Source organism: Oreochromis aureus, linkage group 12, assembly GCF_013358895.1.
Source record: "Oreochromis aureus strain Israel breed Guangdong linkage group 12, ZZ_aureus, whole genome shotgun sequence".
NCBI classification, from domain to species: Eukaryota; Metazoa; Chordata; class Actinopteri; order Cichliformes; family Cichlidae; genus Oreochromis; species Oreochromis aureus.
Genome location: NC_052953.1, coordinates 16163363 through 16178496, shown reverse-complemented (window position 1 = coordinate 16178496; position 15134 = coordinate 16163363). Strand labels below are relative to the sequence as shown.

At 42.2% G+C, this 15134-nt stretch overlaps 1 protein-coding gene across 3 annotated transcripts in view; it reads left to right on the top strand.

Annotated features, from left to right (window-relative positions):
• Positions 1-14477, top strand: part of mapk4 (mitogen-activated protein kinase 4) — a 28746-nt gene extending 14269 nt beyond the window's left edge. For all 3 annotated transcript variants that reach the window (XM_031750767.2, XM_039621196.1, XM_039621195.1), the window contains exons 5-10: positions 7214-7358; positions 8707-8789; positions 9306-9384; positions 9609-9828; positions 10062-10227; positions 10803-14477. In XM_031750767.2, coding sequence (XP_031606627.1) covers positions 7214-7358; positions 8707-8789; positions 9306-9384; positions 9609-9828; positions 10062-10227; positions 10803-11774 — 1665 coding nt within the window. In that variant the 3' untranslated portion in view covers positions 11775-14477. The remainder of the gene's footprint in view (positions 1-7213; positions 7359-8706; positions 8790-9305; positions 9385-9608; positions 9829-10061; positions 10228-10802) is intronic.
• Positions 14478-15134: the final 657 nt, after the last annotated feature.

Here is a 15134-nt window from a genome sequence, read left to right as displayed (position 1 = left end):
TTCTGTCCCTCTGTTTGGCTACATGACCAAGCACTTAATACCCTTCCTAGTACTGCAACAGGGGGATGTCTTCTGTATTCTACCCACATCACATCCTTCATCTTCAAGGCGGTTGGTTATTACCCCCATGAATGTTTATCTAGGCACAATCCAGCATGTTCACAAAGTGCTGCATCTGTGTTGCACTTAAGCTCTATAAATATGCTTTAAATGGACTCAGCAGATTTTGACAACAACATGGACTAATCTTCACATGACAGCTCACACAAATTAAAAAAGATTTTTGCAAAATATTCAAGAAAAGAAGAATAATCTCATTCATAAGTTAGACAATGCTGCAAAGGATTTCTCAAATTATTATGGATGGATAACGTGTGATGCTGTTTGGGCTATTTGTGATGCAGTTTTGATACCAAAGCAGATGCTTTCAGTGAATACAATAGCATCCTCTCTCTGTTGCTGTTATTCAATAATGCAAAGCAAAAGTGCCTTTTCAGACAGTTTCTGTTAATGGGCGTAGGCCGCATTAACCTCAGCTGTGACGGAAATTCACAAATGGTGTTAACTTTAAATAAGACTGGTTAAGGCGCTAGTATCACAGAAGAACTTATGAAGATTTTATATCATGTTGTTTTTGAAAGAAAGTTGTGATGTGTAATTCTTCCCACTCAATGATCAATCCCCTCGCTGACGTCTTCTCTGTATTAGCCATACCTTTTAATACTTGTACTCAGTGTTGGGTAAGTTACTTTAAATTAGTAACTTAGTTACATTACTAGTTACTTCTCTAAAAAAGTAACTCAGTTACTTCAAGTTACTCGTTACTTTCAGAGTAACTAGTTACTAGGGAAAGTAACTTTGGTTTTACTCAGAATTCTCTTGTTAATGTGTTGCTTCCCTAACTGGATACCCAGCCAGACTGCCAGTCTTCTAGCTTGCTTACTTGCCACAAGTGCACTGTGCCACCTACCAATAGAAAGGAAAAAATAATGTGCACATTTCCACGAGAGAAATCCCACGCCTGGACCGTCGTCGACTGCCGCCATGATTCTAGCCTGCTTTTTACATCCAACACAAAAACTGCAGTCGTGGTGCTTTTGATTGTACTCAGAACTTGGAAATTCTGCCTTCTGAATAGGAAGATGTAGGTAACACCAGACTGCAGATGAGCTGCATACAGAGCTGGACTGGGACAAAACAATCGTCCCGGGCATTTTGACCAGAGACCGGCCCGCCATTATAGGAAAAATCATAAAGCCTTTGAATGAAAATAAACACTGTTGTGACAGTGATGTACACTGTTCTGATGGTATATATGTATCAATCTATCAATTGTTTGTTGTAAGACTCAGATAATTATTTTTTTTTAAAGCGAGACATTTTAAATGAGAATAATAAAGAAAAGTATTTCCTTGTGCCCCCCTTTCCCTGTTAATGCCCTACCTGCCCCCCTGGCAACACTTTGCTAGATCCGCCCCTGCACAGTTACCAGCTGTCAGCTACGTAGAAAAGGATCCTGGTGTTATTTGTCTCTCAGAAACAGCTCATAACTTCCTTCAACTCATTCATGTCACCTAAAAGGTAAACCTGTTTCTCCATCACCTGTTCAGCTCTGATGATTCAGTAAGGACATCTCCTGGTTTCATCTGCATGTTTCCCTCTCACCAGATAACCAAACCGATATCATGACCAGCAGCTTTACAGCTGTGGCTCCAGCAAACATCAGCTGATACTAGAAATTAATATTAAATAAATTCTAACAACAGCTGATCAAGCTTAAACGTGCTGCTGTTGTTTAGCGCGACATCCGCTGGTTTCCTCTTTCTGGCGCAAAGTGGGCGATAAATAAACAAGAGAGAAAAGCCGATCAGCTGATCATTGATCAGTTTCGTGATTGAAGTAGAAACAGGAGAGGAGAGAATGAGAGAAGAAGAGGCAGCTGTGCAGCTTCAGCTTTGTGTCTTTTTCATTGTAGCTGAAGTCCGGGACAAACTGTGTTCCTTTTCACCTCAGTACTAAACGCGTAATATTTTCTCTGAATACCAGGCGATTCTGTTTTTTACTGGACGGTTGGCAACTCTAATAATTAACCTATGAACAAAATAAAGTTCAACATCAGTAACATAGCACCCACCCAGCTGTATAGAAACTCCGCCATGCAAGCTAGCACGCAGTACGAAAAAGTCATCATACCGAAAATAAACTCCACCTAAACTTGGTTTATATCTGACTCCGATAGACTGCAGGTCATAACTTCTTACCTGAAGTTCAGTTCACCTGACACGCCGGACCGGCGGCGCGCTTCGGGTCTCTCCTCTTGCCTCCCTTTTCCTTCATCCACCTGCTGGCCTCCACCGCTTGCTAATGTTATTGAATCTGTGGAAGCTCCGCGATATCCACCACACGAAGTAACGAGTAACGAGCAGAGATGGGCAGTAACGCGTTACTTGTAACGCGTTACTGTAATCTGATTACTTTTTTTCAAGTAACGAGTAATGTAAGGGATTACTATTGCAAAACGGTAATTAGATTACCGTTACTTTCACGTAAGGGCAGCTGCGTTACTGCGTTACTAAAACCGTGATTTTTTTGCGAGAACGTCTCATGACAGTGACGTAAGCGAGTGCGACGTTCGTGACAACAGCTGTCTGCAGATCATAATATATCGAAAAGGGACAGAGTGTAGCATGCAGCGTTTAAAGCGTGGAAGTACTGACCTTATTTTGAGTTTGATTCCATAAAAGTGACAAAAACATTAGTGTCCGCTAGCGTGGAAGAAAACTTCTTTTACAGCGAAAAAACCCTAAACTTCCAAGCAAGCACCGAGTGTACTACGACGTAATGTGAAATTCACAGAGAAACTCGCATGGATTCTTCCACTGACCGCTGCGGCACACCTGCACCAGGGTAAACCTCCTCCGCCTACCCCAGTCCTGCTTTACAGGTGAAAATAGAGCAACAGGACTGCTAGTCTTTGATTTTATTTATTTTCTGCTGTGTTTTACTTGCATCTATTTGAAAGAGTGAGTGTAAACACAAAAAATATTTTATTTTATGTGCTGGAATGTGCAGAAAATAGGTTTAAATGTTAAACAAATTTCTTCCAGTCAGAGAATGTTGCATATAATTTAATTTTTGCTTGATGCATAAAGTTAAAAGATTAAAACTAATAAAACAAGTTTTAAAAAGAGACTTTTCCATTTGATTACATTTTGTATGATGAATTATGCAGAAAAAGTAGAATTGGGCTGAAAGATCTATCGCTTTATCACCTATTCAGGTTGTAAATCGTGTTTTTAAAAAGTAACTAAGTAACTAAGTAACTAAGTAATCGATTACTTTTGAAAATAAGTAATCAGTAAAGTAACGGGATTACTTTTTGGGGGAAGTAATCAGTAATTAGTAACTGATTACTTTTTTCAAGTAACTTGACCAACACTGGTAACGAGCCTATCTAAATCCCAGTAACGAGTAACGCGTTCCTGGTTTTGGCATAATAACTAGTTACCGTGCTCGTTACCACAATAATAACGTAGTTACTGTAACGCGTTACTTAATAACGCGTTAGTCCCAACACTGCTTGTACTGTATCTCGGTCCATGCATTGAAATGAGGTTGTTTGAAGAGCTGTCTGGAAGTGTGTTTCTGACTACACAGAGCAAACATTTACTCAGGCAGAGAGAGATGACAGAAGGGCTGAGAGGAGAGAGGCAGAAAACAGAGGGGGAAAACAACATTATTTGTGATGTTATTTACAGTCTACACCGGTAAGATCTTGGTGCTTCTATGAATGTGTATGTGTGAATGCCACCTGCTGAGGCAGCGCTGGATCTGCCCAGAAATTATTCATTACCTGGATGAAGGTCAGAGCGGAGGAAGGGGGAAAGACAGGTGGATAAGGACAGAGTGTTTAAAAGTACCTGGAGAGAAGAGAAGGAGGGAAGAAACAGATGAGAAAGGAGGTAAAGGAAGCTTGGTGAGATGCACTGAAGACTAGAAGAAAGGGAATAAGTGTGAAGAAAAGAGGAAGGGAAGGGGAACAGGCGCAGCTAATGATGACGCAGAGAAATACTGAGGTGGGAGGTTGGGATGAATGGATGATAAAGAAAGTGGGAGGAAAAAGCAGGAGGAAGAAGGTCAGTGGGGACAAAGAGAAAGCAAAGATGGGGGAAATCACCCCGTAATCTTAAAGAGTAGCAAAAACACTAAAACAGAAGTGGGGATAGTTTTGGAAACAAAGCAAACACAGCTACAAATGACATATGTGACCAAATCTATGCATTGTTTTATAAAACCGAGGCCTAAATTTGCTTTTCCCTTAAAAACTGTGTCCAGGGTTGGGTTGGCCCTAAAAGAAATGTACTTTGGTACTTTTGAAACATCTATCAAACTCTCACCAGGGAGCGTAAACACGAGCTCAGATATGAAAAGGCAACAGAGGGCCAGACAGATAGAAGATAAGGTCACTGAGCAGTCAGCATCATTTTTTGCACTGTCTCCTGCCACAAAGAAGAGAACAGGCAGTGACTTAGCAGTTACATTTAATGCACGTAGGAGTAGTCTAACTTTGAAAAAAAAGAGTCGTACAGTCGTTTTGACATGTAAAAAAAAAACCTACTTCGGCCAGGCACACCACATACAGTGATGTATAAGTGGGAATCTTGGTGTGGGTGGCCCACAGTGAAGAAGACTCTGAGTCATACTCATAACCTACTGATCAAGAAAAATTACCCTTTTTCTTTTTCCTATCGAGAAGACACTTATCTTTAAGCTGTCGAAAATATGAAGCCGTTTTGGGACGCATCAAAAACGTGAGAAAGCGGGCCTGCCCCTTTTTTTGCATGGTACCCCCAGATGATTTAATGGTGTGAAGAGCAGTCTCTGGCATTCATTTTAAGTGTGATAGCTTATCTGAATGAGGAAAACATTCAAGCTGTCCGTATTTCATTGGCTTAAATAGAGTAATCCCCCCCCCCCCAAAAAAAAAATAGAGAAGAAGATAGGTGACTGGTGAAAAGGATTACTTTAGGAAAGGGGATGATAGAAGGGAAGAAGAGCAAGAAGGATAAAAAATGAGGGCTAGAGAGGCAGAAAGGATAAGACAATAGTGCTAAGAGGCAGATTAGACATGTATGCCATGTGCCATTGTGGGGTTTATTTTCTATCTATTTCTGATCTTTGCCAGTTAATCATCAAATTCAAATTAGCCTGACAGATGGACAACAAAATAGCATCCCAGCACAACGAAAAGTTTATGTGAGTGATGTCAGTCATTATAAAACAATCCACAGCAGCTGAGTGGAAAAGTAGTGAAAACTACATCTGCCTTTTCCTGCCAAGAAATCTAAAAATGTGTGAGGGGAAATATAACCGTATTTTCGCATGCAGTCTGCTCTCTTTTTAAGCTGGGCTGTGAAGAAGTTTAAGAGCCCGGGGCGGCAAAATTTGGCTCGGGAGAAATGCAAGGTGGGGAATAGAAATATGATGTAGTAAGTCGAACCTCGGATACAGGAGGAACAATGCGGTTTTCGTCCTGGTCGCGGAACACTGGACCAGCTCTTTATCCTCTCGAGGATACTTGAGGGTGCATGGGAGTTTGCCCAACCAGTCTACATGTGTTTTGTGGACTTGGAGAAGGCATTCGACCGTGTCCCTCGGGGTGTCCTGTGGGAGGTGTTGCGGGAGTATGGGGTGTCTGGCCCACTGTTACGGGCCATTCGATCCCTATACAACCGTTGCAAGAGTTTGGTTCGCATTGCCGGCAATAAGTCGGACTTGTTTCCGGTGGGTGATGGGCTCCGCCAGGGCTGCCCTTTGTCACCGATTCTGTTCATAATTTTTATGGACAGGATTTCTAGGCGCAGCCAAGTGGCGGAGGGCTTTCACTTCGGTGGCCTCAGAATCTCATCTCTGCTTTTTGCGGATGATGTGGTTCTGATGGCTTCATCGGGTGGGGGCCTCCAGCTCGCACTGGAACGGTTCGCAGCCGAGTGTGAAGCAGCGGGAATGAGGATCAGCACCTCCAAATCTGAGGCCATGGTTCTCAGCCGGAAAAGGGTGGAGTGCCCACTCCGGGTCGGGGATGAGTTCCTGCCCCAAGTGGAGGAGTTTAAGTATCTCGGGGTCTTGTTCGCGAGTGATGGGAGAAGGGAGCCGGAGATCGACAGACGGATTGGTGCTGCGGCTGCAGTGATGCGGACGCTGCACCGGTCCGTCGTGGTGAAGAGGGAGCTGAGTGTAAAAGCGAAGCTCTCAATTTACCGGTCGATCACGTCCCGACCCTCACCTATGGCCACGAGCTGTGGGTAGTGACCGAAAGAACGAGATCGCGGGTACAAGCGGCAGAAATGAGCTTCCTCCGAAGGGTGGCTGGCCTCTCCCTTAGAGATAGGGTGAGAAGTTCGGCCATCCGGGAGGGGCTCAGAGTAGAGCCGCTGCTCCTCCACATCGAAAGGAGCCAGTTGAGGTGGTTCGGGCATCTGACAAGGATGCCCCCTGGGCGCCTCCTGGGTGAGGTGTTCCGGGCATGTCCCACCGGGAGGAGGCCCCGGGGCAGACCCAGGACGCGCTGGAGAGATTATATCTCTCGGCTGGCCTGGGAACGCCTTGGTGTTCCCCCGGATGAGCTGGAGGAGGTGGCTGGGGAGAGGGAGGTCTGGGCTTCTCTGCTTAGGCTGCTGCCCCCGCGACCCGACTTCGGATAAAGCGGATGAGGATGGATGGATGGATGGATGGATGTAGTAAGTGAAGGTATTTTGAGACTTTACAAGGCTGGAGAGTGAGAGGTGGGGTGATATACAAGAGGTGGTGAAACTGTTAATGATAGCAACAGACAGAAACATCTCATTATCTCTGCATCAGGTTTGCATGGGAATATGCGGACTTATCTCTGTGGTGACTGGCTTATCTCTGTGCATAACATCATTATTCACAAAGATGAATATTTAGAGAATTAGATAGAATCCTCTGAATCCTGTCAGAGCAGCACTAATGAGGACTTATGTTGTTGCTTCGGTGGAAATTCTGGGCAATCCATTTTAAAGACAAACAACTACCAGCAAACTTTATACGTATTCAAGTACATGCAGCCTGCAAACAGTCCAATCTGATGCATGCCCATCGTATATGAAAATAACTTATTGAGATTCTGAGAGCTTTCATTTTCTGTATTTCTCACTTTCAACAATTTTATCCCTCTGCTTTACTTATCCAGGGCTATCTGTCGGAAGGTTTGGTAACTAAATGGTATTGCTCCCCACGTCTGCTGCTGTCACCCAACAATTATACCAAGGCCATAGACATGTGGGCTGCGGGCTGCATACTGGTTGAGATGCTCACTGGACGCATGCTGTTTGCAGGTACGTCTACTGTTTTTAATGCATTCACTGTTTAAGTACTGTCATTTTCAACCTTATCACTAATATATCACCCCAAACTGCAGATAACTGCCCCTCCCTGAGCCTGAGGTTTCTTCCTCTTAAAAGGGAGTTTTTCCTTCCCACTGTTGCCAAAGTGCTTGCTCATAGGGGGTCATCTGATTGTTGTTTGGGGTTTGTTTGTTGGTTTGTTTGTTTTGCATTTACTCTAAAATATAAAGCACCTTGAGGCAACTGTTGTTATCATTGAACTGAACTGAACTGAACATAATTATAATAATTACATCACACTAGTGATGCCATCCAGTTAGAGCAAGGAGAGTTTTTTTGTCTTTTCCTTTGACAGTGTCCTCCACCAAAGACACTTTGCTCTCTTTCTGCACACTACTTCTTTGCCTGACCGGAATGACAATGATGATAGAGAAATTCTCACTCTCCAGAGTAGATGTAGTTCTTCCTGACAGGCTGGTTTGACCTCCATCAGCCCTCTACACCACAGGGCTGGCATCATAAACACATAGGTGTTCTTTGTTCCCTAGTGTTCCAGCATTTTTTTTAATTCACACGTCAGGTGTTTGAGACGTTTTCCTTGGCTTTTACTTAACCCGCAGACTAGAGTGCATATAAATCTCTGGTAAACTGCATATATTTGTTTACCAGAGAGGAGACTGCATTCTCCCTTCCAAACAAACTACCACCACTTGCATATTTCTTGCAGCTGCGACTGTGTTGATATAGCTCCACCTGCTGGTGTCCATTGGCTTTATGAAACATTTAAAAGGGAACTTCACCATGTGTCAGATGAGCTGAAAATGTTGCTTTGCTGCTCTGTGTTAGAAGAAGACTTGCATGCCACAGAAGCATGCTACACTTCTGGTTACTGAATTTTCCCTCCAGCTGTCAGAGGTAAAATGCACTTTGTGAACTATAACTGAGTGGAAACTTACGACAACTGATTCCTCCCAGTTGATGCAGGCACAGCAACAAGCTAGGGTAGTTAGAGTAAATGTCTGCCAGTGTAAATGGGTTGCAGGATGTTTATTCCTTAATGTGAGTGTGGCCAGAAGAACAGTGTGCCCAAAGTTTCAAGTTTACTGATTCCGCAGGGTGTGGTGTGAAATTTGAATGCTTTAGTAGTAATTTCCACATAGCTGTTACAATTGAATTTCCTTAACTTACTGTGTCTTTAAATTGACAGCTTCCATCTCCCAGATATTCATGTTTGACTCTTAAAGTTGACGTTTTTTTTCCCTCCCATTTCTTTTAGCTTATGTAACTGATCCTCTGTCTCTTCTGAACTTGCTTCTGATTGGTTGTGTCTTGCTCCCAGGAGCTCATGAGCTGGAGCAGATGCAGCTGATTCTCAACACAGTGCCGGTGCTGAGAGAGGAGGACAGGCAGGATCTGCTACAGGTCAAACATCAGAGGCTGCTGCAAGTCATATTAGCAGTATAATGTCTGACTGATTATTAAGCCTGACATTCATGTTCCCTGCTTTAGAGAGCAATTTATTTAAAAATGAATGAAATATTGATCATGTCAAGAACTGCACATATTATAATATCTGAAATAATCATGCACTCTGCCCTGTTTTTGTTATGAATGTAGACTAAAGACTACGTCGCTTCACCTCTGTGAACTTGCATTTTGAATTTAATAAATCTACCAAAAAAGACACATGATAAACAAAATATATGTTTCATTCGCCCGACGATTTTATTGCTTTTACTTTTTCCCCAAATTTTCTTTAAATAGTGAGATATTATCATTTTTATTAATCAAGTTATTAAACTCTGATGTTGTGAAAGGCTTAATTTTGTACAAGCTTAAATGTGTCTGCAAGTTTTCCAGCGTGGAATGCCTTAAATGTAAAAAAATAAATAAATAAAATAATGAAACATAAGTAATATTTTAACCATGCATTTCTAGGTGATGCCTTCATATGTCAGTCATGAGTGGAAGGTGAAGAAACCCTTTTCTGAACTGCTGCCTGAAGTGGATCCTCAGGGTGAGTGATGGGGACTGAGTGATGGGGAGAAGGGGAAGGTCAAGGACTTTAAAGTATAAAGGGAACAAATTATGGAAGTGTTAGAAGGGAGAAAAAAAAATATAGAAAACCACAGCTCTTCTGACCTGTGACAGATGAAGTGATGCTGGAGTCGTGTGAAGATGTTTGGAGGTCTAACATATATAATTCAGGCTTTACTCCCACACCTTCCTTTCCCCTCCCAGCTGTGGACTTCCTTGAGCGTATCTTGACCTTTAACCCCATGGATCGCCTGACAGCTGAAGCGGCGCTGTCTCACCCCTTCCTTCAGCAGTACTCCTGTCCAGAGGACGAGCCCACTTCATCACATCCCTTCCGCATTGAGGATGAGCTGGAGGACAGCCTCATCACTGAGCAGAGCCTCAGCAACAGCAATAGTCAGGCCTCCAGCATCCAGTGGGACAGGTGTGTGGATTTTTTTTTTAATCACCAGTGGGGAAAATTGGATCATGTTTTCCTATTCATTCTTAGTAAGTTTTAATAATAAAAAATACTACTAAAAATTATCTGTTGATCATTTTCTCATCAAATCAACTACCAATCTCAGCTGTACATTCATGTATTTTCAGATTAGAACTCAAATGTATGTTTGAGCACAAATTATTTACTCCTGACTTGTAATTTCTGCCTTTCTGCAGGTACGAAAACAGTTTATCAACAGTTATGTGCTGGCAACAATCAGGTGGGAGGTGTCGCTGCGTGCCCCCTTGTCACATTACCTCTGACCTGGGAGACACTACAGAGGAAGAGGAGGTGCAGAGAGACCCCCGGGCCAGTTCCAGCTCACTTTTAGAGGAGGCTCAGGTTCGATATGCTTTCTCTATTTTCTACATACTAGGAGACTACTGTACTAGCACTACTAGTACTGTAATGTCTTTGTTATGCAAAGACATATGTGAAGATGTTGGTCAAACTAAATAGGTTAGGGGTGCATAAATAAGCTCAATAACTTGCCTACATTTTAAAGCAGGGATACTGCAAGTGTCAGCAGTTCTTGTAACCCTGTTGGCTCTTGTCACAGTGAGATGACCATATTGTCTCAGTTCCTATAATTCCCCCCTCTTCTTGCTTCCTCTCATTGGCTTCCACAGAGATTCAGAATTCATTTAAAATGTTATTAATTACATATAAAGCCCTACATGGCCAGGCTTCTGAGTATATTTCAGACCTGCTGATAACTTATTGTAGCAACTGGCCTCTCCTGATCGGGTCTGTTTGACTGTGTCACACTTGACCATGCTTTTGTTGTTCCCCTGTCTCTATTATTTATTCTGTCATGAGCTTAAGTTTCATTGAACACATGGGATATGAGTCAACACAACTAGAATTAATTGCTTATTGAAATTAATTACTTTTCCCTCACCAACTGTCTCATATAGGTTGATCCACGCAAATATTCCCACAGCAGCTCAGCGGAGCGCTTCCTGGAAAACTCTCACTCCTCTCTGGAACGTGCCTGCGGTTTGGGATACGGGGAGGTTGACTGTGGCCGCTCCTGTGATTACAAAGTGGGCTCTCCTTCATATCTGGATAAAATTGCCTGGCGAGAGGGAAAACCTCAACACTACTCAGAGCCTAAGCTCATCCTTGATCTGTCACACTGGAAGCGTAACATTAACAGCCTCCTTGTGCCTCCTGAGCCTATTGGTGGCAGCATGGAGGACCTGGGAGAGATGAAGGAGGAGGAGGCAGAGAAGGAAGAGGAAGACAAGGAGACGGGGGATTTGTTCCAGGAAATCTCTCGCTGGGTTGAGAGCACCCAGTCTCGTCTGCACTCACCCAGTCCCAGTCCTTCTTTGGAGCAGCAGTCACCTTCCTGCTACACTTCCTCGCCACCTCTCCCTCTGTCCCCTACTGACCTCCCAACTCCAGTCTTCCGCTACACGGAGGTTGTGCGGCAACCATCAGAGTACGATGAAGGCAGACTAAGCCCATTTCGCCCTATCATGTCTTCCTCTAATGCCCTCCCATTACTTCTTCCTTCATCTCCCACCTCCCTACATCCTCCTCAGTCATATCAAACGGTGTCTTCCCCCACCACCACCACACAATTTTTCCAGCCCACAGAATCTCAGCCACTTTCTTCCACTTCTTCCCTTTCTCAGCCAGTAAACGCTGACTCCCTGGAGTCTCTTCCTGTCAAACAAAAAGAGCGTCTGTTTGACCTAGATGTGTTTATATCCCGAGCACTGAAACTGTGCAGGCAGAGAAAGGAGAAAGCAAACGGGAAGAAAGCAAAAGAAGGAGGATGGATGGAAGAAAGCAAACAGCCAAACATTAACCGAAAAGTACCCAGCTTCCCAGAGCACAGGACTCCACCACCACAGACGCCACAGACTCCCAACTCTTGATGTTGAATTTCAACTGCAGGTACACCACAGCATCATACCGGATAGCACTACCAAATGCTCATAGTGCTTTACATTGTGAGCGGTGCCCGTGGTTTAATATGCTGCTTAAACATTAGACCATAGTGTTAGCAGCTTTTGTCTTTTTGGTACTATTGCAATGACGCACTATATGCTGTGATAAAACAACCCCCTAAGCAAGCAATCTTCCAGCTTCGTCATGAGATGTTCTCAGGCAGTTAGAGGTCAGAAATGTGGACCACATTTGCTACTGCAAGCAGCAAAGATTTGATTTACATGAGTATATTTTAAAGCAATCAGCTGACATCCCTTATTACTGGGGTTTGCTCTGATCGATCAGACAACAATTTCATTTTGTGCCACAAACATTTGCAAATGACAAAAGAAGGAACAGTCAGCTGGCATCACCTCCCCACGCTATTAATAACTGATAGCTTAAGCCTGTTTTAGGCTTGCTTTCAATTTGTTTTTCTTACAAGATTCTGTACTTATTCTCTACTTCTTACTGTTTGTAATCCTTTTCGGAACAAAAATTCAAGTGGTCTTCCAGCGGTGAGTTTCACCAGCTAATAATAGTGACACAGAAGGTGTTTTTCCGGTGTGTCTCTGAATGTATTTACTGGAAAAATAATCCATCATATTATGCTACACGATGACCCATAAGGAGTTTAACACTCCAACAGCAGCTTCGTTTTGTCACTGCTCCAAACGGCCTGTCAACTTGTAAAAAATACAGTCAGATTTAATTACATAGTATATTTCTCAAGACTTATACTAGTATTTTTGTGTTTGTATTATTCTTGTGCTCTTTGTTGATTGCTACGACCCATGTTCACGTTATTTGGAGTGAGTTGTGTTCTTTTTGAATGTGGAATGCTCTGTGGTAGTAATTTTTGACTATCAGACAGCTATGGTTTCTTGTTTGCTTGATGCACCAAGCAAGGTCTGCTTTTCACTGAACATATACTATCCTCTCGTTCCATACAGCCACATGTCTATTGCTTAAGCCACAGAAAGCTTTAATGCAAACAACGGTATACTATATTTTGAAGTATATGGATACTTACAACCTTTGCAGGAAATTATTTGTACTCAAAACTTTTTAGTGCTTTGCAGCAGCCAGATTAATACATGAAACTCAAATAAAAAGAATAAAAAAAATAGACCGGCTAAATGGCAGGTGTACACAAGCAGTAGGTGAAGGCTGCTGGCTTGTGCCTCATAGTCTGTTAGTCAAGAGCTTCTCACATTCTCTTGAACTGTGGAGGTAAAACTGGCATTACAAAACTCTTCAACGCTAGTGCCAAAACGTAACCCAGTTAATTTAACATTCCCTGTATTCTGTGGCCTCAATCCCTCCATCTCAAATGTCACTGTTTGAAATGTGATATTCTGCTATTAACTGATCAAAGAATGTACGAGTCGAGTTGTAATGCTGAAATACACTATATGGATAGAAGTACTGGGGCACCTATATATTACCCCTACAGGAGCTGGAATGGAAACCAATTCCATGAAGCTCCCAGTGCACAGTTTTTGTCCTGATGTGAATGCCAGAGGAGGTTGGATGGATTTTGACAAAATCCATCCACAGACACACATAAATACAAACTGGCATTACAACAGTGGCATCCTTACTGTGTAACTATGTGTTTAGCATCCTATTACTTCCTTCACATATGTTTGTACAGGTATACTACATAGATGCTTAATTTTATACTCCACAGGACTTAAAACACCTAAATTCAAAGATTAAAGAGTGTGGCCTGTCACTTTTGTCCATATAGTGTGCATGAAACATACTGCCAGCAACACAACAGAATAAGAATGTTTTATTCCTTTCGTGCTATCAAATAATACGTTGAATCCTTCCTTAAAATCCATACAAGCTACACACAGGTTGAAGTTCTCTCGAGTGTCAGCTGTTAACTGTGCAGATGTAAGTTGTTCTAAAACTGTTGACTCTCATACTGTCTGCACCTGTAATGCATGCTGTAGCCTACATACAGATGCTGTAGGCACATTTTCACTTGCACAACTTAGTATGACTTCCAAAGAATTGAGCCATACATGAGATTTGCCATAAGTACAACCTATGAGACAGCAAAGCCGAGTCGGTTTTTTTAAACATCACAATGAAGCACAGGTAGTGTCACTAGCACATACAGAAATACAGGATTCCACCCTCTTTTTTTGCCAGTAAACTTTTTAGCTGCAGTCAACCTAATCAAAAGGAATTTTGCTTTAAGTCAAACACACAGGATCATATTTTGCGTTAGTAAATTTCTTCTGAGCTGCAGGTAGAGCAAAGCCAGCAATAACGTCACTGAAAAGTATCTGTAACACATGTCGGTACTGAGCCGAAGTTAATTATTTTAAGTGTTTAAAGCAATGTAGAAAATGTGCCTCGGTACACCTCAATACTTCCAGCTTGCTGAATGTAACGTGTCCCTTTCCTTCTGCATGGCTCTTCAAAAAGCTCAAAGGTTGTTGTTTTCATCATGTGTCACTTTGTGATAAGAGTCATGTTTCTGTGGGCGCCTATTTATGTTGTATCCATGCATCAAGGAGGCCTCAGCTTTTCATTTGGGAGAATCTGTGACGTTTTTAATTCTCTCTATATTGCAGTATCTCTTTTGGAGTTTCTGTTCTTGCTGGAAAATTAATAAAACAGTACTAAAACTATTTTTTGATGTCATATTTGACTGCACTGGTATAACAATGTAATGGTGGGGAAACTCAGGCAGCAACACTCCCTAGCAGGAAACACAACTCCAATCCTAACTCTGTCAAGCACAGATGGGAGTCTCAGCCCAAAATCCACAGACTCCAAACGATGTGCCAGCGTTCACAGGAAGCCCCCATAGTTTCTATGTCTACATGTTAGAGTTGTTTTGGCAACATGAGGGGGAAATGTTATGACTAATCAGAGTACAGAATATATATTACGTTACTCAGTTGATGATATGATAAAGTGATAATGCACTTGCATGTTTTTTTTTGATGGGGGGGTGGGGTGAACACACTGTTAGAAAATTGACTTGTTTCACTACATTTTCATGTGATACATTTTGATTTGATTGCATTTAAAATGTAAATGCATTCTCTTGTATGAAATAGCGTGTTAAAAACAACATCAGCATACATATTGACTGAAAGACACTGTCAGTTCTTTTGTACAATCTACATTTATCATTATCATTCATTAAATCATAGCAATAAATATACATTCCATTTTTGTTGCTTTCAGATAAATATATAAATATGCCTTTCGTGATCTTTTTGCATTCTCCTGTTAAGCCCTCAAGCAATATCCTTACATCTGTTGTTAATATTATTGTA